Source organism: Neolamprologus multifasciatus, chromosome 23, assembly GCF_963576455.1.
Source record: "Neolamprologus multifasciatus chromosome 23, fNeoMul1.2, whole genome shotgun sequence".
NCBI classification, from domain to species: domain Eukaryota; kingdom Metazoa; phylum Chordata; class Actinopteri; order Cichliformes; family Cichlidae; genus Neolamprologus; species Neolamprologus multifasciatus.
The window spans coordinates 11,615,428-11,640,992 of NC_140460.1; the positions used below are offsets into that span (position 1 = coordinate 11,615,428).

General features: G+C 45.6%; 2 protein-coding genes across 6 annotated transcripts in view; both read right to left on the minus strand.

Annotated features, from left to right (window-relative positions):
- The window catches only part of LOC146491116 (uncharacterized protein C1orf21 homolog), a 29,710-nt gene extending 17,111 nt beyond the window's left edge, over positions 1-12,599 (minus strand). Inside the window, exon 1 of one of the 4 annotated variants that reach the window (XM_085152000.1) lies at positions 12,470-12,599. The gene's annotated coding sequence lies outside the window, so the exon portion shown is untranslated. The other 3 variants (XM_085151999.1, XM_085151998.1, XM_085152001.1) reach the window with 3 other exon arrangements.
- A 367-nt stretch (positions 12,600-12,966) lies between these two features.
- edem3 (ER degradation enhancer, mannosidase alpha-like 3) lies at positions 12,967-25,456 on the minus strand. 2 transcript variants are annotated; one of them, XM_085151961.1, is made up of 21 exons: positions 24,124-25,456; positions 23,991-24,036; positions 23,775-23,875; positions 23,614-23,653; positions 23,232-23,344; positions 22,938-23,091; positions 22,208-22,342; positions 20,982-21,087; positions 20,695-20,792; positions 20,170-20,295; positions 20,004-20,087; positions 19,709-19,792; positions 19,319-19,443; positions 18,828-18,999; positions 18,589-18,734; positions 18,334-18,478; positions 17,815-18,006; positions 17,442-17,607; positions 15,295-15,480; positions 14,912-14,959; positions 12,967-14,092 (listed from the first exon to the last, which is right to left on the minus strand). In XM_085151961.1, exons 1-21 carry the CDS (start codon positions 24,210-24,212, stop codon positions 13,734-13,736), a joined length of 2,715 nt encoding a protein of 904 aa, XP_085008087.1. In that variant the 5' UTR covers positions 24,213-25,456; the 3' UTR covers positions 12,967-13,733. The 2 variants fall into 2 exon arrangements, with proteins under 2 accessions (XP_085008087.1, XP_085008088.1); XM_085151962.1 differs by lacking the exon at positions 14,912-14,959 and having other exon boundaries at positions 24,124-25,453.
- Positions 25,457-25,565: the final 109 nt, after the last annotated feature.

Below are 25,565 nucleotides of genomic sequence, written 5' to 3' on the forward strand. Positions count from 1 at the left end.
AATGCCCAGTATCGGTGGCTGCAAACGAAAAATACCAAGTTCAAGGACAGGGGAGGAGACACAAACCAACCTCAGGGGGTCACGAGTCCAAACATCTGGCATCAAAATCTGCCAAAGCTGCTGAAACTACCTCTTCTTCTAATATCCTGTCCAAAAAATGCAACATAAAAAGAATAGGTACATATTACTATATATAAATAGCTCATTAGTAATTTCACACATGCTCTGCACCCCTGTACTGTATGACCAAGGTGCTAATGTCCCATGTCCTGCTTCCTGCACGCTCTAGCCGAGGAGAAACCTCACCTAAAATTACACCAAGCGTTTCGAGTAGTGACAGTGCATGTATATCATGAGTTATCTGAAACGTATGAGAAAAAGGCAACTTCAAATGTCCCCTCCCTGATTTGTTCAACTGTCCAAAGTTCATGAATGTAAACGTCTGACTAACTATATTTATGAAGTTACACAGAAAAGGAGAAGCGATGGGATTTTATGGGAACTACATAACAAGTTAATGTGATTATTGCACCACTATCTGCTCAGTAGTGATGCTTCTCTGCTACATGAAGCCAACATTGCTGAAGAGATAAAGCCTTCCCTAGATTACACTAATTTGTGTTACCATCCATTAAAAACAAACAAACAAACAAAAAATTGTTTTGCATATCGGGCACCATGATATAGGGATGCACTGATCTGTTGACACAGAGTGAAAATCCAATAGCTGTGTTAAATGAGCAAGGTGTTCCCACTCTGAGGAAGACAGTGCGATTATTCTTATATGGACTGTTAACATCATCAGGTTCAACAACAAATGTGTAAACAGGACTGCGATGCATAAAATGAACGATAAAGTCTCTCTACATGAGCAAATGCTGCTCTGCTACTGACTGCGACACAGCAAACGCAGAGCAACAGGGAGCCACGTTCACCGCATCAGCATCGACCTTTTCCAGTCCGGATATCCAATCCAAATATCAGATTGGTGATCTGATCTACCTGGAACATCGGTGATACGAATACGGCTCTGTGCTATTATACTGTTTGGCCTGTTCATGCTGTTGGTAAACTGATATACTTAAAATTTGAAATGAATATTTTATTTATAGATAGATAGACAGACATTGTATATATGCTAAAAAGTGTCATCTTGGCCTGTTGCTAGGCGGTTGCTAGCCATGCATAATGAAACTTTTGTGGATATGAGTTTGATGTCACTCCCCTGAAACACATTTCTTTTATGAGGTGTTGAAGGTTCATAAATGCTAAAAACTAATAATTTTCATCTGTTGCTAGGTGGTTGCTAGGCAACTTGATGCATTTTTTTAATGCCTGATATAGATGAGAACCATCAGATAAGTAGTAAAGCACCTGTAGTTCAAGTTTGAGTGCAGATGGTCCCAGAGGAGTTTGCAGACAAAGACACCAACAGACTGATTTTATGCATTACAGTAAGATTTTCACTTTCAGCTAACTTGTAATCTGTAAATCAGTCTGACTCGGCCGCTAAGTCTCTGTAATTACTTCAACGCAACTCAGAGCTTTGTTTGAGAACAACGTGAGGGCATGAACAAACTAAATCGAACTCATCGTTACTCTATAGAAAATAAGAAAACCCTCCCACCCTGCAGAACAGCTAACACAAAGCTGCAAGCGCCACCGTCAGTGAGTTGCACACGCTGTATGTAGATAGTTTTTGTGTCACTCACACATGCCATATGCTGTCTCTGACAGGCCCATCTAACTGCTGCCACTTACAAAAATGCACACACACACACAGCTGATTAAATCTGTGCTGCCGGTACATAAATAATAAGAGGCAGAGTGAAGAAGAAGCTTTTTGAAGACACTGAAAAGAGAGAGAAAAAGACAAAGAGAGGGAGGGTGGGTTGAGTTGAAGGGGGACAAAGTAGAAGGAAAAGGTCGACAATAGGTGGGACAGAAAGGGTCCGGAGAGGAGGACGAGTGCAGAGCTTCAAAAGAACGCCGCCTGGCCCTCGCTGCTCCTTCAGAGCGTTTGAAGTTGACAGGAGGCCCGTGTTTACTCTCGTCTTTAGGTTGCGGCCCACCAGCTTCTATCTCACTGGATATGACACAAAGCGCCAGGTGCACAGCGCTCGAGTACCTGCGTGTGCAGGTACTATGTAGCCCAGAATTTACTGGCCAGTATTATCAGCAAACTAAGCTGCTGCGGTTCCCTTTATCACAGACTGCTTCATTCACTGTCACTTGGCAGGTTGTCACTCGGTGAGGCAGCAGAGGAGTGTCGAGGAGACTGCAACAATTCTCAGGAACAAACCATACATAGCAAAAAAAAAAAGAAGCATCCTGAAATTAATTATCTTTCGCTGCTCCTTTGAGACTCTGAGGTGTGTGAATATTCAGTGCAAGATGAGAGAACTCATATATGAATCCCTTTCTCAGCTCTGCAGGAGAAAAGACATTAATCTCTGGAGCCTGAGCAGAGCTTACACATGAATTTCTCTAAGGGCCTACAGGCAAGAGGGAGTAATACCTTGCGGGCAAGAATCCAGACACTTAGACACACACATGCAAGCTCGGGATGAGTGTGTAGGGTCACCTGTGGCTTGAGTAGGAGTTCTGGTCTAGAGAGCAGCTTATCAGCCTGTCCCAGGCAGCCTGGGATACCTCTTACTACAACTACCACTCTGGAACAACTCAATTATGCCTCACATGTGCTCATAAAGCCACCATCACCTCACACACAGCTGGGAGATCTTAATGCAGCAGTCTGAGGCACGCTGTCGTAAAGACACAGCAATAATCGCATCCCGCATCATCTGTCTCTTGACATAGGCACATAAATGAGGGAAGAAGCACGAGGCATGCACCTGGAAACACTGCCGGAGGAGCCCATGTTATCTGTCAGAGTTACATCACAGTGAAGTGGAGAATCAAACGCCAGAGATGGAGAAAAAAAAGATAGAAAAAGAACGTGCCAACAAAGGATACCAGGAGAGAGGACACCAAGAGCGAGCAGTCAAGTCTCTCTTCACTATTAGCGTACAACTGAAGTGAATATTAGATGAACAAAGCACAGAAACTCCCTTTCTGAAAACCACCGGAGGACGTACGGTGAGAAATATGAGCAGCCGTGATAGACGTGAAGTTTCAAAGGGTCTCTAGTGTGTGGGCAGCATCTGTTTGAAGGCTTTGATTTGTGTGTATTGAAACATCAAATTGTGAGTAGGAGCAGGCTTAAAATAGACCTAGCACTCCCAGAGCTATTGTTGTGTGCAGGGATAATGCTAGGCTGTGGATCCTTAGGCCAAGCTGCTATTACTCGGGTTATGCATATAAGCTACAGCCAGAAGGGCAGACTATTACACAGCCAAACACACCTATAAATAAATAACACCAAGGCCAAAGGCTCAGACATTCTTCAGTGGCGCATAATTCAAGAAGTCACATCCTTTCAAAATCAGACTTATGCTCATTTTAACACTTGGTCTTCTCACATGCATCACAAAAATCTTTGGCAGGTTTTAACGAGGAATGCTTATATGAAGGGTTGAGTGTTGGTTTCATCATAGATAATATATTTTCAGAGCTGCACAATCAAAAACACATGTAGAGGTGTGAATCACCAGACACCCCACAATATATATTATGTCCTTCAAGTTCAACTTTATCAGTATTTGTTTTATCTATTATGGTGTAGTTATCTCACTTTGGTTATTTTTTGCTGCCAAACCTGCTGAGATATTGCTAAGACAGAACCAGCCTGCGAACAATCTACTAACAGTCTGCCAACAGACTGCCAACAGTCTGCCAACAGACTGCCAACAGTCTGCCAACAGACTACCAACAGTCTGCCACAAGTCTACTAATAGTCTACCAACAGGCTGCCAGAAGTCTGCTATAAGTCTGCCAATAGTCTGCTAACAGTCGTCTAGCAGTCTGCCAACAGTCTGCCAACAGACTACCAACAGTCTGCCAACAGACTACCAGGCTGCCAACATTCTGCCACAAGTCTACTAATAGTCTACCAACAGGCTGCCAGAAGTCTGCCAACAGTCTGCCAGCAGTCTGCCAACAGACTACCAACAGACTACCAACAGTCTGCCAACAGACTACCAACAGACTGCCAACAGACTGCCACAAGTCTACCAACAGGCTGCCAACAGTCTGCCAGCAGTCTGCCAACAGTCTGCCAGCAGTCTGCCAGCAGTCTGCCAACAGTCTGCCAACAGTCGGCCAGCAGTCGGCCAGCAGTCGGCTAGCAGTCGGCCAGCAGTCGGCTAACAGTTGGCTAGCAGTCTGCCAACAGTCTGCCAATAGTCTACCAACAGTCTGCCATTGAACTGGGTCAATTCCATCGTTTTCTGATGATTCACCAATTAGCTGTGATAAATCATCAAAAATCACACATATTTGTTGCCTGCATGGACAGAATTTCACATTTAATTAAACTTCATAATAATAATAATAATCATTACTTTAAAGAATTCATAATCTGCACACAAAATATGGAGATACCAATCTGAATTGATTCTCCAGCTTTAAACCTCCACCTCTAAACATGTGCATTTTGCTTAAAATGTCTTAAATCGCCACTGTAACACGTCAGTATTAACAATGCAAATGTGAAAATTGTTTGTATTTTGGTTGACGTTTTGTTTTGTTTTTTTAATTAAGTCCATTTTTACCTCTTTATGTAGAGCAAAGTGCAGGTAAGTGGCTTTTTGAGGGAACTGCACAGTTTAATTTACAAACCACAATAAAACGCTTCAACAAAAAGCCACCAAAGGCTCGTCCACTGTGCTGCTGCACGAGCTGTGCTGGCATTGTACGTTTGCACGTGTTCCACTGTACAGTGAGATCAGTGCATGCACTTTTAGGACTGGCCACTCCAGCAGGAATCAGCCCGAGTTAGTACCGAGCTCTGCCCAATGCGCTATTCTGTGCCACGTGCAAAACCACAGTGGGGCGTTGCTCAGCTTTGATTTAAATAGGGAAAAAAATCCACACCACAGTGTAGGGCAGCTGTTGAGATGGGGAAAAAAAAGTGCTCAGCCAATTTTTACCTATTGAAGACGTGTTACAAATAAATAAGTAAAAACTGGGAGTTCTGCAGTGTGTGAGCTCTGTTTTTTCCAGTGTTGATTTAACCCACAGGACAGCAGGACTGAGCTGCTCTGTAGATGCTCAAGTGTGTCAATGGGACAAGCCTGGCAAGTCAGTGTATACACACACACGGGTCTTGTTGGCTCACAAGCTGAGCCAACATGGCCCGATAAACATCCAGTGTGTGAAAAGGATAAAAAGCTCTTAACACCAACTGGCACACGACCGCCTCTGGATCCAGATGCTCAAGATTCATTGTGAGCATATGGGCCAAAACAGAGGGGCAACCCAGTTTAAAGATATAAAGAAGTTGTGATGTCAGCTAGCAGCTCTTGCGTCATTCAAGCCGATCTTGCCCCAGATTTGGCACAGAGCCTCCTGTTGCTGTTTCACCTCGTAAGCAATTTTAAGCAGTTTGAAACAATAATCCTAAGCCAGGCGATACAAAGAGCTCTTCTTAAATGCAGACCAAGTTGTATATTTAACACATGGCAAATAACCAGACCCTGAAAATGATTTGGCAAACACAGAGGCCTGCCCATGCCTGCATATGTTGGTGTGGGACGTGACCTGCCCTCAGGTCTGTGAACAAGCCTCCTTTACAAGTCAGTTTGTTAAAGGAGGAACTCAGAAAGCGCTGTGAGGAAGATGTGAATGCTTGCACAAACACGGGTCGTGTACACAGACCGAGTAGTGTGCAGTGCAAGGGTTTCTCAAATGCAAGATTGTGCCAGAGGGAGCACAAGCAACCACAGAGCCTGAAAAACGGGCCAAACAAAGGTGGAAAACTGGTTTAAGCATAGCAGAGAGAGTTTTTGTTTAACGGGTTTATTTCTGTGCGTGAACTGGACGTGTGCGTTTATCAGTTCCCACCGTAAAGCTCCCGGCTGTGATGGGGAAGTGCTTGCTCAGCAGCCATTTAAGCCTCAGGGAGAGTGACTTCAGGGCAGCCTCACCTGTGACGACACAGCGACAGTTTCTATCTTTGCTTCATCATCTTCACAGCTGAGTGCTGAGCTACGCTTTAGAAACTGCATGTCAAAAACACAAAAAAGGTTTGGATGCTCTTTAAATCTAAAACAAAAAAAAGAAGAAGGAGAGAATTCAGTGGTTTGAAACGGCTCAAAGCCTATATTTAATTGAAAATAGTACAAAACAACATATCATTAGGCTCTTTTTGAGTTTACTGCAAGGAGCGCGTCTCCCTCAGTGACGTGCAGCGAGCGTGGGCAGCTGGACTTTCAGAGCGGTCATGATGTAATACATGCAGACTTGGCTGACATAATTAAGGACTTCCATGAAAACAAAAAAGTTCATCTGGAATGCAGCATGTGTATAACATTCAGCATTAATGGTGCCTTCTCAGGTGGAACATCTACTGATATCATCAGCCAACTAGCCTCTCTCCCCTTTATCCAAACCGGAGCTGCGACTGTGTGCCCTGCGTCACCCTCGCTGCCTCTGATACTGCAGCTTCGAAGGTGGACGCCAGGTCTGCAACCTCTCAATGTCAGTTAACGTCTTCAAAACAACCTTGGAGCATCAAGACGGTGATAAAACAGGGATGAGATAGAGTCAGTCTGATATCTGTTTGGTGCTGAATGGAGTCAGGTTTACAATTATATGTAGTCTGCAATGACGCAGCATTTAACTGTGATAAACAGATCAAATCTGTTTCCGTCTAAATGCACACAAATTCGCAGTAACTACTTAGATACAGAATCCAGCCTAACTTCCTCGAGCTGAGACAGAAATTTAGAAATTTGTCCTCCAATAGTGACGTAGGTGCTGCAGGATGGTGACAGCCTTGCTTTTATACATGATTATAACCAGAATACAACCAGCTGAATGGTGACCAGTTGGTTGGAGTAACTCCTTGGACTTTAAGCAATTCAATGTAGTCACCACCCACCAATTTTTCCTAGTCACAAGGAAGTTGCCATCCTATTTTTACTCCAGTGAGACGCAGCCAGTAACTGTTTCCCTTGGTTGAGTAAAGCCAGCAACATGATTCACATCATTTTCATACTCGAACAATCCAATGACCCCTGGTGCACTGTAGATTGAGGCATAATCTTTTAGATCAAAAAAGTGCTTCATCGTAGGCTTGCCCTGCAATTTCATGGAGCGCAGCAGCATGACAAGATAACAATACGCGACATTCATTCGCTCACAGCTCTGCTCTGTCCTCAAGAGACCCCATAACACCCAAAATACAGCCGGTGCAAAGAAATATGGCAACACATGAAGCTATAAACCACCACAAGTCTATCCTCTGAATATGGAATAAACACCTGCAAGTGTTTGAGGTTTGGATGTTTTCTCTGCGGCACTCGGTCGTATGCTGGCTCCCTAACTTGGCACTCTGTCATCAAAAATTTGAGAACACCACGGGACAACTGGGCCTCGATCCATGCCAGGAAAGAGTCCTCACAGCATATCAGAGCCACTGGATCCCTCACTGTAGGGGTCACAAGTTCACAATTTTCTCTGAATTATTCATCCTTCTGTATGTGATGATAGAGGACAACTCCAGAAAGAAAAGTATGTACGGCTAAAATAAGCAAACAGTAAAGCTCCCTGAGGGAAAAAATATTGCTCTGCATAATTAACACTTTAAAAATCCTTATTTATCTTATACTCAACCCCCTCAGTTCAGCTTATGTGATAAAATCTATGACTAAGTGAGAAAATCTGATTGTCAAATCATCTCATATGTACTAGTCATGTTGCATAACTCATATGCTGGTGCAAACACACTGCACCAGCTGACCTAATAAACACTCAATCAAAACGCTCCACCTGGAGTCACTGCAAATGGCTCGTACTGTGAATCGCGAGCTGCGGCGTGTTGAGCGGGTCTTTGCGTCTCTATGTGACAGAGCACAGTGCCGGCAACTCGTGGGCCAGTGCGCCATAATATTTACTCTAGCCAGGCAGCAAATGCTGCACCTCTCCTCCTGTCCCACTTTAGGCACTCCATCAGCCTGACAAGCCCGGGAAGTCATGCCAACACACACACACACACACACACACACGCACGTACACACACACACAGGCCGGTGGACAGTAAAGGTCCATCATGAGTGTTCTGCTGCTGCTTTGTGTGCTTCTCTTCTCTCTTTTTCACTGTCTGCCGTTGAGTGGCTCTTTCCTCTTCCTCTCACTGTAGTAATGAGGATGACAAGCAGCCATGGGTGGAGGAGTGGACGTGGAAACAGAGGGGACCCTGTTCTGCTGAGTGAAACTGAAGCCCAGCCTTGTGACTGACAATGAGAGGCATATTGTGCAGAACCGAGGCATGTGCTGGTGAAGAAGCTGGAGTAAGCTGTAGACAAGCTTTTACGTATTTTTGGGAAGAGGCCAGTGTTGTTACTACAGGCCCACAGAAGTTTGCACGGCTCTCACCATTTCCTTTCAGTGCTGTCACTCAGAGAGAGTGAAGAAAGAGCAGTTAAGCACTCTAATTGAAACGTGAGCTGCATTAAGCCGTATCTCGGTACAGGTAAAAAAAAAAATCAAGCCATAGAGAAACGAATGATTTCAACTAATGCAGGCTAGACTAGAGGATAAAATGTCTCCTCTGAGGCCTGCAAATGGCTGGCGTTAGTAGCACTCAGTTCCCCGAAAGAGCAAAAGGCAGGTAGTCGTTTCTGTGGGACTGAGGCGAAAGCAGGTCCGAGCCTAAGGTGGCTGACTGACAAGATTTCAAGGCAAAACACCGGAAACAGGAGAAAGATGGAAAAGTAATGGGGAAAAATTCTTGGGCGACATGACGGCGATATAATTAACAGCATCCAGGGAGCGTGAGGGGTTTGGAAGTAATGAAGTAAACCTTTTAAACGCAGTATTTAAAAGCTGTACTTGTGAATTTTTGCACTTCTCTATAGCTGAATATTATTTTCCATGCTGGGTGCAGGTTCTCCAAAGTAAAAGTACTGCTGCTAATTACGGGTAGAGCTCTAAAGGTGGTTTATGTCTTTACCATCTCTGTTTTTATATCACCGATTTTCTTGTTGATCACGTTTGCTGACAGACAGCTGCACAGCTGATGGTGTGGGCCTCCTCCAACACAGCAGGCGCACGAGGTCAGACGTGTTTATGTTTTCTTACCCAGATCCATCTGAACTGCCAACAAACCAACCCACGAGGCACACAATTAATACCGTGCCCGGCATTAATAGTCATAAGAAATTACGCATATGAATCTTTGCATAATTGGCAGGACGACTGGCCAAGACCCTTCAGACGACTGTTTGTGCGGGAATAAAAACCACGCTGAATGTTTCGCCTCTTCGGGTGGCTGCGAACGAGCCCGTGTTTAAAATCTCAACATGGCTGGTATCGCATCTGCAATGTTATTCTTTCAGATGCAAACCAGTGCTTTTGGTCGGTCCATTATCCTACACACACGCTACAAAACCTTCCAGCGGTTTACCCTAAAGACACCCAGAAAGACATTATTATGATTTACAATATGGTGATGCCGACGACATGCATTGTGATGAATTTGTTATATTTGAACAACCAAGCAAGTTCCAGATATGTTTGTGCACAAGATGCTTAGACTAAACAGGAACTAGGGTTTTGCTGAAAGGTAAAACCAACCTGCACTCTCATCTTTATGTACAGACTCCAAACATCAATATGCAGAATTTGTAGGTGAGAGACCATATTTTTAGTACACAAAGCTTTCTGGGTTCGGCTTGTAGTCCAAATGCTATGGAGCACAGGTAAACTCGCAGGTAAACAGTCTAATCCATCAGATAACCATCAGCTACCATCGTGTGAAGCCTGGAAGACAGACGCTGAAATCTTGGCCCTGATGTCTGCTGGTGGTACTGGAAGCTGGGCTCCAACAACTATGGCTCAGTTCATACATCCTTAATAACAGAGCTGAGTGCTCTAACTGAGCATTAACAGCCACACAAGGGTGTCATAGTATGGGAAGATGGAACTGGTGTACCGCCAACAGGAACCCCCCTCCTCCAAAACACTGACCTTTTATATCATTTTTCACCACCACCTACTTGTGCATTAACAGCTCCACAGCTGAGTCAGCGACCCTTTAACTAGAGTAGAGATTGGAAAACAGGCGAATAAAAAGAAAAAGAAACGGAAAGCAAAATCAATACTATAGTTTGTCCCCATGTCTCCATCCCAGCTGGACTCTGAACACGAACTGAACTGTAAACGCAGGCAGGGACAGAGACAGGACCCTTCGTCGTGTGACAGAAAGCATGTGTGCAGGCCACTCAGCCAATCCCTGCTCACACACAGACCAGTGGCAGAAACAGCCCTCGTCCACCGATCTGCACACCGAATGCAAAATAAACAGGAATGCACGGAGCAGAAGGAGCACAGCGGCGGCTAATGACACAAGTGCGGATTTTTTGGGCTTACTGTTGCAACATTTGCTTCTTGCACTTTGTTTATTCGGCCGGGTAGAAAACCTAATCAGCCTGCGACGCCCTCAGTCAAACTGACAGGTACAGTGAACCTGGAGGATTGAGTTGTGCTGACCTTGTGCTTTCCACACTGCAATACAGACTACCTTATCACAGCTGACAGCACTCAGCCGCACCTCCCACAGAACACAATGCCCGTAAAGCGAACACAAACTGGATGGAAGAGACAGTCACAGGAACTCCCTCCCACACCCACAGACAGAGAAGACATCCTGCGGTAACCATGGAAACCCTCCACTTCCCCACAAGATGACACGACAGGTGTTGCGGGATGACCCTATGAGTGCCTGTGTGTTCACCTGGATCGCTGCTAATCAGTTGAAGGTGAGGAGGCCACAGGTGGACAAGGAAGAAGCAGGAGGACTCAGAATAGAGAGGAAGAGAAGGAGTGTGGAGGAGTGAGACGTTTATATTTCAGCCTCTAATGCTAGCCACCGGAACCAGAAAGGCATATGTGAGAAACAAGCACACACGCACACACACACAGTAACAGATAAACAAGTGAGGGAGGGAGTGTGGAGGAGAGAGGCAGATGGAGGCAGATAGATGGAGATACGGATGTAATGATCTGCTGCTGATGGCACGCTGTAGTCTACAGTAGCTAATGACCATATGGTACATTTAAAGGCAGCAGCCAGAAAGGCGGTTTGGAAACTTCTGAAGTGCCTTTGGCGATCCGGTGTGCTTCATAGTGTCTGAGGAAGCAAGGAAGGATCCATCTGAAACAGACTCGGGTAACTTTGAGCTAATGAGCTGCAAATGGTCTGTGTATCAGATGTAATCCTGGCTGCTGTGACTTTGTTCATACAATCCAGCAGCTTCTGTCTTCCTCTGAGGCAGTCATGAGGAACAAAGACGATCAGCAGGTCGTTCCCCCGCAGGCCAAAAGGCTGCTGTGGACAGAAGGCAGCTCAGAAGTTGTACCACAGGTTTAGCAGCAGCAGCAGCAGAGGTGTGAGCCCATGGCCGGTCCTGGAGCTCGAGCCGCTTAACAGCTGTGTCCAGCTGTGCTACAGGGAGACACTGGGAGCTTTGTTCCCCACAGGGGGAGTCAGTGCTGTGTGCGTGTGCTCATAGTTTCATTTCCACAAAGGTTAACGGCCTGTAGCTTCGACCAAAACTGCTCTTCCCTGTGAGGAGTGTTTTCCCCACACACACAAACACGGGCTCCCAGCAGCGGGACAGCCTGGCACAGCCGCCAGGATGTGTGGAAAATTTGAAATGCCCCAAGCCAACGGTGTCCAACGCGAGCGAGCGCATTCACACAGTCCAAACGCGAGACAGGAACACAGCTCCGTGTGGGCTCCTCGTGGATTTTACCACCAGTAACAACAGTGATAGTTTAAAAACGAGCGAGAGAAACAGAGAAACAAAGCGTCGTTAGCCCCACGGCCAGCCCCGCCAGCGAGAAACCATCGACAGTGTGCAGGAAGGAGAGCGCCCGGTAATCACGGACACTCGGGAAACAACAACAAAAGAGTCCACGAACAGCAGGACAAACCGCACCTCTGGGACACATCAACAGGCAATCCCCGCTGCTACTTACTCAAATGAACCGGTTCCACTCGGTCCGGTGGAGGAGGAGAGTCGGGCGGTCTTCCGGCTGTGTCGGGCGGGATCTGCGCTATGGAGACTGGAGAGCTCAGGCTCGGAGCCGCGAGGACTGAACGTAAACTGTGGCTTGCGTCATTTCACCAGGATGCCACTATTGCGCGCAGCAATGCAGCCATCTTGCTGAGGAGTGCCCCACCGAGCCACCAATCAGCGCCGGGCCCGAGCTGCACACATCACCGCTGCGTAAAAACGCTCCGAAGGCGCTGAACAGCAGGAGAGCCGCTCGCATTCATGAGACACGCACGTAAATGTGCACATAAACAAAAGTGCTGGAAATGTACCGAGTACTCACCTACCTCTGTCGTGTACTTTTACTGTGTTTTCATTTCTTGGCACCGTATTCAAATAACCGCCAGCGAGTGTAAACATGGGATCGGTTCAGCAGATACTTGTACTTCTACTCAAGTGCCAAAAACAGATTTAAATACATATTTCTGCTAAATATGATGAGCACTCTTGCAGCAGGGTTTGAATCACTCTGACAGTAATACCATGGCGCATACTGACAATTTCCCAATTACACGTCTGTCACGTTGACTCGAATGATTTGATGGGGGTGTCCGCCCACTGCACAGAAACCTCTGTCGGAACAGAAGTGATTTTCACATCTCCTGCCTCTTTGTTCCACAAAAGCCAGCATGTGTTCATCATTTCCTCTCAAACAAGATAAAAAAAATAATGGAACATTTTAATCACATGAGAACAGTCGGTGCAGTAAAACAGGAAAGCGACACTGTTAAACCTCCTTCTGTTTGACTTTTTTTTTTTTTTTAATTAAATCAAGCACTCTGTGTTCAGACAGCAAGTTCCTCTCATTCGTTTTTATTTATTCTCACCCTGTCAACTTATTGGTTTATTTCTGCAGATCACACAGCGCCCCCATGTGGCGCTGTTATCCATCCCGTCGTGCTGCTGAGGGTGTGTCTGCTTCACCCTACATGGTCCAGAGGCTGTTGTGGTGTGAACCAGAACCTGAGCAAACAGCCCTGTAGTAATTTCAGTCAACATACATATTTACACCGACACGCGACTTAGTAAAGCCTTCAGCAATATCAAGCTCGGTGATCCCGCAGCTTATCCGTCACCAATCCTCATCAACTGTGATCAACGTGTACATACAATAAGGCCCGAGACCACCAAACAAGTAAACCTATGAACACGTTTAAATAAAACTGATTGGTCAGTGGGTTAATTTGTGAGAAAGCCACTGAGTTAAAGTGGCCAGAAATGCATAGAGAGAACAACAGTGAAGTAATGTGAAGTGGAAAGTGAGACAAAGTTAGAAACAGTGTGGTCCATGTCAAGGTCATAATCCATCAGATAGAATCTGCTCAGACAAATAAAACAGAAAGTGTAAGAACCTAAAAACAACTCCCTTATGGCCCAGAGACAGTACGTGGGTCGCCTTGGCACGCGATACCATTTGTCGAGGGCAAGAGAATACATCATCCCCAGCTTCCTTTCGATTCATAAGACTGAGGCCGGTGACACGTGACACCTCGCGGTCGCTCCCCGTGGCGGGATCAGACCAGTCACAGGGCAGAACGCACCTAACGTCTGTCAGAGCTCATCCTTTTCCATCTGCTTGAAGGCCTCCAAGTCTTCTCGCCAATCAGCCAGCAGTTCGTCAACCGACTGGCTGCTTGAGTCCGTGTCTTCCTCGGGCTTCTCCTCCTTCTCCGAGTCTCTGTCCTCTTGAGGCTGAGCCACAGCCGGCTCCGCTTCTGCAGTTTTGACTTCCTCTTTTGGTGCACTAACTTCCTCTGCAGGACTAGTATCTTCATCCACTGGACTGACTTCCTCCGGAGCACTCTCGTCTAGCTCCACCGTGCTCATCTGCGACTGGCCTATAGGTTCGTGTGAGGTGGGAGTCGTTGCCTCAGTCAAGCAGTCCTCCTCCCTTTCTTGCACATCTGCACCTGAAAAGGAAGCAGGGGCGTGAGATGAAACAGCTTTACACACAAACACTCCTCCCCTCCCTCCTCTGTAATCTATAGATGCCTCCTGGTAACCATTCTCAGTCAAAAATAGAACCGTTTTCATCAAGAGGCTGACAACTAAAACAGCATGATGCGGAATGTGAGTCATGTTTCCCAGAAGATAACCTTCCTCACATAGCTCCGCAACTAAACTGAGAATCGGCTGCGAAAATGAACCTGGCAGACGGATGCAGTGTGAATTTGACACAGATCTTGTCAGCAATAAAGCATTTTCAGTCTGTTACCTCTTCTAAAAATGCAGCCGCTTTTTCAGCTGCAGATTGTGAGCGAGTTAAGGAACGAGTGCGCCCGTTTAGCACTGCCGCTAACCCAGAGGCTTGCATGATTCAGGTGCAGATGGGTGCAGGCGATCTGGTCATTATGGTGTCACAGTGGCTCTGTGGTTGCACAGACTCGCCATTAATCAAAGGATCTGAGATCCAGGGTCTGCAGAGTGCACAGCAGATGCTCAGACCCAACAGCTCCTACGGTGCAGATGTGCAACTGGAAGTCATTCTCATAATAACGGCCTCTCTTTAAACTGCTCAGGATTCGTTAAAAATATTTGTTTTTACAGCTGTTTATATCAAAGTAAAAGCAGATAAGTGTGGTCAAACCCTGTCACTGTCCTGGCTTCCTGTGAAACCTATGATGACCAAAGACAGAAAAAGCCTGCACAGGATGAAGACCGTCAAGCATTACTACAAAGAGGAAAAACAGAGATTAAAGAAGAGAGAGAAAAAAAAAGTGCACACTTACTGCCCTCGATCAGGCTTCCAGGAAGAGGTTTACCTTTGAATATGGCTGCTGCTCATCAAAAAGGACAGAGTTTGCAAGAAAGAGAAGAAAGCAAGACAGAGAAGAGAGAAAGGCACCGTTACACAGCACAGAAAAAAGGAGGGAAAGAGCGATAAGGATGCAAACCTCCCCCATTTCCCATTATAACCACAACAAGTGGGTGGTTTTGGAATAAGCCGCAAGCTTTGAGACTTCAAATAACGCCCAAATCCCTGCACCCCATCTTTATTTTATGAAGCCACGGTAAGGCTCAGTCAGCGGAGGCATAAAAGCACACTGACGTGATGAGTCTCACGAAGCCAGTGGAGAGGAACAAAGAGGAACCATTAGGGAGAGTGTCACACCTCTGTCTCTGGCTTTGTCGCTCAGCAGCACCTCCACCTCTCTGTACTCCTTCAGCGCCTCCAGGAGGATGTTGCCTTCCTTGTGGAACAGGAAGAGGAGAGGCAAGGTGATGTCATCGGTGCTGCGGCCATCCCCCGCCATCTGAAAGAGTGGAGCTGTGTCGCTGCTGCTGCCCTCGTTATCGTCTGCAATGATATGGGGTTTTTTTGTTTTTTAAAACAGCTGCTCGTTTTTCTATATGCAGGGCTCGCAAAATCGCTAGCCCGACGTCCGGGGCTAGTGATTTTTCCAGTCGGGCTACCAAAATCTCTCTCTGCCCTGCCCATCGGGCTGTCATAGGAAGGAAAAATATATGTCAATGATTTTGCATTCTTTCGGAAATGTAGCTGGGTAATTATGTCATTGGCATCGGTGAGCCACTGTCAATATTTGACATATTGAAATCGCGTTTGAATTTGCGCTTGTTTTTTTTCTTTCACTTTGCAATCGCGTGAACTGTGTATAGAGAGCGACAGCACTTATTGGTGAGTGACAATCATTTGCGCACCAATTCCTCTGACATCGTCTTATCAATCGTTAGCTTACTATGCAAACATGACAAGTGAAATCTCCCGCAGCTTAAACATGTGAGAGGTTGATCGCGCAGAGAATCGCTGAGCGTTATGTGAGTGCGTGTGTAAAAGCAGCAGGATATATATTTTAGTTCTGCTGAGCCAAATAAGACAGGTCAGGGTGAAGGAGTGACAGCCAAAGAAAAGCTTACCACAAAACGGAAAAGTTATGACAAATCAGACTATAAGGCAAAAAGAAAGTGCAGCTTTATGGTTTCATGGACAAAAGAATTTCTGTGGCTGCAATATGACGAGCTAAATAACCAGGGCTGCACATAAGTGGTCCGCAGGTGCGCATTCGCTGTCAAAATAAAAAACGCGCACAAGATAAGAAGTTGCAACGCGTGTTTGCATACATAAGATTTTCTGGAGGAGGACAGACATTTGTTTAGAACTCTTAAAGATGTCGAAGAAGCTCCTTTAAGCAATTACTTTGGTGTTCCTCCACCTCCAAAGAAATGTCAGAAGGAGTCCGAACCACAAAAGAAGCGTGTATTCTCGGAAAAGTGGTTGCAGGAGGTGAGCTGGCTTCAAACAAATGATGAACGCACAGAGATGTGGTGCAGAATGTGCCGTGAAAATCCCACTCTAGCGGACAAAAACAGTGCCTTTTATATGGTCGCAAACGCGCGCTGCAACTTCTTATCTGGTGCGCGTCTTTTATTTTGACAGCGAATGCGCACCTGCGGACCACTTATGTGCACCTGTGTAAATAACATAATGTTCTGCCGGGTATGTTCTTGGTTTTCCCTCGATTCCTGAGTCGACAAGCGCCTTTGTTACTGGGACCAGTCATTTTAAGAAAGGCCCCCATTAGAACCCATGAGAAATGCAAGAAATGCATTATTGCTCAGTCTGCAGTATCTTTCCCAGAACAAACACCAATTGCAAATAGAACAGCGTACTATGTTGCGAAGAGTGAACTACCACTGGCACAATTTAGCAGTCTTTGCAAACTTCAAAAAGCAAATGGCCTAGATCTTGGTTCCACTTGCCTCTTACCCGTGACTTCAGTGGAAATTTCAAATTCAGGATCTGACACAGACTGATTCATGTTCTACACAGTTCTTACACGTTCATATAAATTTCTGTTCAACTAGAACCAAGTATTTGAGTTGATGATTGTAATTTTTATACAATGTTGTAATTTGTGTTTCAACAATTTTTTGATTGTTTTGTTTCTGTTACAATATTATACTTTAACGTATAATATTGTAAAGGAAACAAAACATCAATCAAAAAATTGCTCTCTTTTTATTCGGGCTACTTAAATTTATTTTGGGCTACCAAAAACTGAAGAGTCCCTGCCCGAAGGGCTACCAGGGATTTTGAAATTTTGCGAGGCCTGATATGAAACATAAAAATAACTTATTGTTTGGGAATCTGGTCAGAAAAGTGTTGCTTTGCTGTTTAATCACGATGCTGTGAGCAGAAATTACTGGGCTGGCTGTCTTTGAGATAATTAGGTTGTCGAGCGCTAATCTAGTCACTGAGCAGTCATCTTCAGTCTCGTGTCATCTGCTGCTCGCGCTCACCAATGACTATGCCTCCAATGGCGCCAGCCTTCTGGATGTGCCGGGCCTTCTCTGCAAACATGCACTGACCCCTCTGGAGCAGAGCGATGTGACCCTGGATGTACTCGGCGTTAACGATCTCACTGCAGCCGCTGTAGGGCTCGGCTACAGTGACAAAGCCCCGCACCTGCACAGACGAGGCGGAAAAGAGGCGACGTTACAGAAAGAACAAAGACCGACACTAACAGCACGTATCTCAGAGCTCTGCGAGCAAGCACTCGTCTCTCCATCTGTGATCCTGAAGAGGAAACGTGAGCGCCTCGCTTACAAAAAAAACAACAGAAGGACCCTTCAGTGACCACTTGTAACCCCAAAGCTTGGCGAGCCCACTCACCCCTGTGGAACTTTTGGACAGATCCGTGCCAAACTGTGCCGGGCCGGCGGTCAGCACCACCCTGCCAAAGAATGGATGTGAGACAATTTGAATGGCTCTCGGAGGCAGCTGCTCTTTCTGCTGCTGACTGGACAGCTCCATCATCTCTTGCATGAACCGCACGCCGTCCTCCGCTGCCACTGCGCTCACCGCCTACGGGCGACAGAGCGGGAGAGAGCGTTTAAAGGGTGAAAGGACCTGTGAAAGTCATCTGGCCCAAAATGTCAGATATCTTGTATGCGCACATGCTCTTCTGCATTTATTACTTATAAATTATAAAGAAATATTTTCAGATTTTAAAAGATATTTTTCCCCCATTGCTTCCAGAGACTGACTGTGTTAGAGCGGTTCGTAATGAGCTTCTTAAACCTGGTTATTCTGATTCTAATGATCAGAGCGAAACAGCTGAGAAGCCGCAGTAAACCCACTTATCTCAGCTATGGATACTGTGTTTGTTCATCTGGGTTGTGTGGTGTTGACCTGTGTAGCATGCTGGACCAGCTGAACCCTGCCATCCTTTAGGTGGATGAGACTGACTCCCATCCTCCTCAGCAGCTCCAGATGTTCAGGGTTGTTTGCCATGAAGTCCTGAGCCCTGAGGGGAGGACGGCCCATACCAGGTTCCCTGACAGGAGGCATGGGAAGAAGCAGAGAAAATGAAAGACAGAAGAGGTGAGCGATTATAGAAAACAGATCATTACTGGCAGCCAGGTTTAACTTGTTTAGCGTGCATACCTGTAAGGGGCAGGGCGCGGGCAGCTCTTATCAACGGCACTGCGGATCGGTTCTCTCAGGATGCGAGGGAAGGCAGGGTCAGGAAACAGGAGGTGCGTATTGGGACAAGTCCAGTCAAAGTTTGAGTCGTCCAGCTCCTCATCTGACTGAAACATCAAGAACCAGACGTTTAAATCAAAAGGTGTTCATGCTTTCATCACTTTCTAAAAGTTTTGTTACAGTGGAATCGTTTTCGTCACCGTTCGATTTGAGGGAGCAGGCGAGGAGTGAGGGGCCATGGAGAGAGACAGGGGCAGCAGGTGCGCCTCAGTCGTGAAGACGTAGTCCTCCACGTCAAACGGTATGTCGTCCGGTTCAGCAAACAGCAGGAACAGATACTTAAACATCTCGGCGAGGAAGAACGAGTCCATGCTGGGGAAAAAAAGACCAAATAATATCTTTAATTTCTGTGAATTGCAAAGAGGTTTCCTTACTGCACAGCGACATGGATGCACATGTTTGATTCAGCAATCGGAGACACCCTCCCCAGATTCCTATCTTCTCCCAGTGTAGTTTATAAAATGCTTTCAGCACAATCCCCATCCAAAGATTAAATGATGGCAAACCATCGAATGTGATAACATTTTGTTTTGTCCATGCATTATCTCCTGTATGCAAATCTAACGTGGTGTAAGCATATCTGAACACAGTTTCACAATCGTCATTCAAATAAGGAGTCTATCGTTCCCACCGATCCTCGTGGCTGCCTGTCCGTACATCCTTCATTGCTGCAAAGCCGCAGGGAACACGAGCAAAGCGATTGAGGTTGTCCATAATGGTGCGACCTGCCTCCAGGTAGTAAGGGTCTCCTGTGGCCTGGAAGAACGAGAGGGCAGGAGTGTGATCACAACACAAGGAGAGCACATCGGTGATTTTTAATGAGACTACATAACTATAAACACATATTGAAGGGTGCTTAATTATTCCAGCATTTCTGACAAACTAGATACATTCTCATGCACCTTGAGATGTGTCAGAAACATAGTAGAAAAAGCAGGCTTAGCGTAAACTACTGCATGATATTAATCCCGCACTGTGAAATGAGAATGCCTGCATTATGTCACACTACTTGATAAATTACCTTGTAAAGGAAATAGGTGCTCTCTGCAAATTCAGGCCTCAGGGGATGTTGGGCCCAGTGTACCCTGAAATCAGTAGTGAAGGCCTGAGGACAACCGGAGAAGGACAAAGGGGTCAGCGCACTCGTGCTAAGCGGCATAATAGAACGGACAGATGAAGGGAAAATGCAGCAGTGTAGCAATAAATGCAAGCTTGTTCGTTTCAAACTGTTTTAGTTGGCAGCACAAGTCACATGAGGTTATCTGACCGAATGGTTAAATTTCACTGAGAAGATGAAGCCAACAGTGACAGACTACCTCTGGCAGGAAGTTGTGTTTTTTGGTAACTTGGTACAACATCTCATGAGTCTCGATGGCAGGCCGGATATCTCCCTTCAGCACCTGGGACACAGGAAATGTTAGTCGTGTTACTGAAATGCTAAACGACCAGCAAATGGTTCGAGTTCACGTGATCTAATCTGACCTGCAGCCCTGGGAAGAAGGCCAGCAGAGAGTCCATCCAGGTGCGAGCAGGAAGCAGAGGTTTGTGGATGTGGACGTCCAGCAGCAGAGGAGGCTGGCTAATGTACTTCATGATAGATGCGTAGTGCTAAATGGGACACGCAAAGAAGACACAACCGTTAAGATAAACAGAACAGACTACATTTTGTTTTATTACTTATTAACTGTAAACTGTGACCCGCTTTGGTGTGACTTGGCAGGTGTGTGCATGTTTCCAGTCCCGTCAGTGAGAAGAGAAAAGATAAATACAGAAATCTGTCATGTATAAAAAAGTTCAAACTATTCTTCTTGGGTAACAAAATGTTCTAGGAGCGTCACACGAACAGCGACCTTTGTGATCAAGGACTCGGCTCAAGCGAGCAATCTTAAATCTGTAACGCTGCTTCATAAGGGAGATGCCATTGTGACAAATGCTATTATTCACACAGTGAAGCATCAGATTACTCCAGCAAAGTGTGTGTGTGTGTGTGTGTGTGTGTGCGCTTACAATATTGAACCGTTCCAGAAACAGGTCGTCTCCCAAGAGGACGTAGGCCTTTAGCAGGTATTCATAATACGAATCAATTCCCGCTCCGACTCCACTGTCTGGAACACACAAAATCATCACTTTATAAGACGAGAGGAGTCAGAGGACACACAAGAGTTCTAGTTCACCCACAAGATCCTACCGTACTTCAAATCCCTTTTCCTATTTCCTTCCTTCAATAACAATCACTGCCCCAGTCTTTCTCTCTCTTCCTCAGTCACAAGTCCTCCCTGTACCTGCTCTCTCACCTCTTCGGACCCACTCTCCAGAGTGGATGTTGATGGTGGTTCCCACCAGATTGCTGTTTCTCTGCCTCTTCTCCCAAAGAAAGTCCAGAGCTCTCCGGGCATGTGCCTGTGATAGGGGAACGGTGCTTTATCGATTAACCAGGAAAAATCCATCTGCAGCAGCTCTGCACTCTTTGAAGGATTATAGAAACTGACTCTGTGCTTATTCAGCAGTTTACTGCCAGGAACTGAAACAGTGTGGAGCACAGAGAAAGCCAAAGAAAAATACCTGTAATCAGAATAACGCTGATTTAAAAAAAAAAAAAAACTAAACACAGAGCAAATATTTCCTGATGTGACTCGTTTTATTATATTTCCACGAGCGGCTTTTTAAAAAAGGAAAATGACATGTGCAGAGAATAAATAAAGGCATATTTAGCTGAATGGCAACATGGTGTTGTGCTTACTGGAATAGTTAAAGGAAACGAGACTTGGCATTAAAATGATTTGACTTTATGTGAGGTCAAAAATCTGCAGGGCAAACTAATGAAACAGAAACACCATCAGGTGCTTCCTGATTAACATCAGCGCAGAAATGAACAGAAATGATGACAAGCAGCAATTTTCAAGTCTGCGTGCACTTGTGTAACAGTAAAAAGGGAACTGGGAAGATGTTTTTGTTTTCAAAAAGAGGTGACTGAGCTGAGTTTACTCAGTTACTCTAAATATGTGCAGCCCCAGGCGGGGGGTAAAACACAGGTGGTTACGGTGTATCATCATTAAGATACGAGCACTGTTAAAAAAGTACATGTTAAACAAGAAAAAAACAGAACGACATCTCACCTGTAAATATGAGACACTATGTAGCATTTTAATATGTATATACCATTACATAACAGGGTGGTTTCATAAAGGCAAGGATCTGCAAACTGATCTCAAATGAAACTTAAACTGCATGTTGGGTGTGGCTGCTTGGGACACAATAAGAGCTCTCAGACAGCCATCAAGTGCCTCAAGGTGCAGAAACGGTGAGGCGATACAACTAAAACAGAGACATGTGGTGTGTAAGTGACTGCAAATATTAAAAAGACTAACAGCTCAATATGAACTAGATCAGCAGAAGAAAACGGATGATGGAAAAAGATGAGCCGATTTTAAATTACTGCTGAAATGTGTTGCTCGTGATGCTCTGCTGAGTGCTAATGTCCCTGCTGCACCACGTGATCATACGACCGAACGCGTGTTACCTCAAACACAGGGTCCCCAGTGAAACGGCTTAAAGCGGCAAACTCCAGGATGATGGTTCCTGCGCACGCTGTGCAGGTGTCCGTTTCCGTGCCCGTCCTCGTCTCGGGCCCCCTGACGCCATGTTTCAGGTTCACCTGTCAATCGGAAAGGAAAAGAAAAACATTAAAACTCTGCTTTGAGAGACGCGTTTCATCTTGCGAGAGGATTTGCATGAAAACAAGTCGGCCGAGAGAACGTCTGCATCGGGGAGCAGTGACAGCTGCGAGCGGAGCAGCGGAGCAGAAAATGGAAACATGAAGCTGTGAAGTGAAAGAATGCCCCGAGCAAACACAGGTAACTGTTTGCTGTATGTGAATAAACTCAAAACATTTATTTTGTAATACACATAAAACAAAACATCTTTACTAAAGATTCTGCAAGTCTTCTATTTTATCCATCGCACAAACGTGAATCGCCTCTATGACTGCGTCACATATGACCTGCACTCACAACAAGCGAGCTGCTGCTATCCTCCAAGCCGCAGAACATCAATAACACCCCTTTTTAAAAATACTACATTTGGAAGCCTCCTGTGGACATTTAGTGCATTTAATAAAAGAAGTAACACTGCTAGAGTTGGCTTTTGGCTTTATTCGGTCAGTACAAGGTACTAATGGCATTGTCCTGAGGAATTCATCAAAGGATCCATACCCTGCTTATATAAGCCCCCCCCAAGTGTTTCTGTCTCACCCTGGGATAAGGCAGGCCGCTGCTGGTGTTGAATGCGGGCAGCAGTCGAAGCCCCAGGTCTTTGGCCATGTGTAGGAGCTCATCCTGGTACCACTGCATGTGCTGACCTCCTTCTTTCAACATCACGGCCATGGAGTGTCCTCCCAGCAGACCTCTGATCAGACGCACGCACACACAACATCCACATACAGCAAATTTAGTACAACGCAATCCTATCATTTTAAAATGTGGGACAGTGCACGGGCTTGTGTTTGTTGACTTTAACTATCTGAAGACAATTTAATCCAATCTCACCCGAGGACTCGAATGTTGGTCTCAAAGACGGACACGACGATGTCATTGTCCAGCCGCACGTCTGACAGGACTCGCCTCACTGCGTCTTCAAACTCTGTCGTCTTATTTAAAAGCTGCAAGCCAGAAACGGATGACTGTGAAACTGGGCTCAATTACACATAGTTTAAATATCAAATGAAATGCACTGGAAAGAAAAAATAATCCCAGAAATACCTAACAGGGAATTTATATTTAGTATTAAGGACTCTAGACACAGTGCTCAGATTTAATTGTTAAGCAAAACAGCATATGGAATCATCTGTTCTACACAGCCTGTGATTCTTATTCATTTATTATTTTTCATTAAACAAATAAACATCAGAAGCAAACAAAGCCTACTCACCACCAAAGTGTCCAGAGTATCGATGAGGGTCAGCGAAAACCTTTCAGGGGGAAATTGTAGCAGTTTATCAAGAGTGACACAAACAGACGAGCTCCAAAGCAGTAAGGTAAGTAAAGCGCCTCGGGCTGCTGTGGTCGTAACAAAGGCAGCCTGCTACTCACTTGCCAAGTGCATCATCTATGTCTCCACGACTGGGCTCGAGCCCACGGACTCGTCCTCTGCACGTTAGAGGCATCAGCTCATCAGCTGGGTACGCATGGTCCTGGGAAACACACAAACACACTTTAGACAAAGTGCCGATGCTGTTGACCGGACCGTGTGTTCGCAGATTTGAACAAATAAATAATGAACTTCACTCAGCTCTTCTGTTTACTCACCATATAGTTCTGATATGCATGATCAAACATCTCAACCACTTGGTTCCTTAAACAAAAGCAGAACAGACAGAAGTCAGCAGGTATAACATCTGCTCAGATGAGAAAAAGCATGAGTGTTTTTTCTTCAACTTACTTCAATCTCTGCTTCTCCTCCCGGGACATGGCCTGTCCAGGGCTACATAATGCTCCAAACAGCATCAATAATAACAGTACTAGCGGCATTGCAGTGTGCTGGGAAGATTACAGCTAAATGCATACAAACCTAAAAGTACACCATCTAATCTTTGAGACCACCCTGACAAACTAACTTATGCCATCCCAATCATTCTTTTTTTTTTTTTTTTTTTAGCTTTTCCTGTGAGGTAATGTCTAATGAGCAATGCTCAAAAACAGCACGAAGAGTTAGTTTTGGCTACTTCCACTCTATCGGTGTAGACCCCAATGAGTGGCTAGGTAAAATGTGCGTCCACAGCTGAAACTACAGGTAAATATCTCAGCAGGAATGAGTTCAAGTAACCAGATATTTAAGCCTAGCTGACAGTATGTGTCAGCGACTGGTTGTGGTGGAAATGTGCGCCACCTCTTGGGAACGGGTCCCTGTACGTGTCACACCCGTTTACGTTCCCAGGTTCCCACCTGGGCTGATTCTACACAGGATGTGTGACACGTTGTCATGCAAAACCCTGACGTTACATTTAAAACCCCATTAAGACGAAACCCCGCCGTGCCAAACCAATCCAGCTGGAAACCAAACCGCTGTTTTCCAGATGTTTTCGCCTAACACACCAGTGGGGAATGTTGGGAAAGCTTCTCTTTTTTACGTTATAACGGTTGCCGGTGATCTTTATAACTCAACGTGAGCCAAACCAGACTGTTCCGAGTTAACAGTCCTTGCCTTATCTGTGTTTATAACTCCTGTCCTCAAACAGCCTGGAACAAATTAAACCAAGAGTTAAGGCAACACCTCCGGCTATCGCCCGGCCTGTTAGATGAAAAGCTTACTACAGGAGAGTTAATGATTTCCTCCTCTTGACAGCTCTCTATCGTCTGCTACTCAGAAGAAGCCGAGCACTTGTCGGTCTCTAATTAGCTGAGCGGCGCTAGCTAGCCGGGCAGGTGACAACGGGCGACCCGGGAATACGAGACGGGTCGAAAAAACACCTCTCCATCGCTGAACGGCGGGCCTTTCCTGGGTATCTTCTCCGTGTTTTTTGCGATTAAGTTGGTAATTTCGCCGTACGGCTGTTTCCCCAAGCTAGCTGCCGTCAAAAAAACGGATGCTGTTACGATGAAAACGTCAACAACATCCGCTTCCTGGAAGAGCAGACGTTGGGGTCGTAGGTTTTATTTGTCCTGCAGCACTTTCTGTCAGGCTCAGAGATGCAGTTAAAGAGCTATCGGTTGGGATTTAATGTAACTCCGAGTCAGTAACGAGCCTGACAGAAAACAGATAGGCATACTGATGATGTTTGTATGGGAGTTACACACATTACACCTCCGGTAGCATGACGGTTACACAACGAGGCGGGAGAGCTACCTGACAGTCAAAAATGAGGAACAAAAATAAATTTTCAC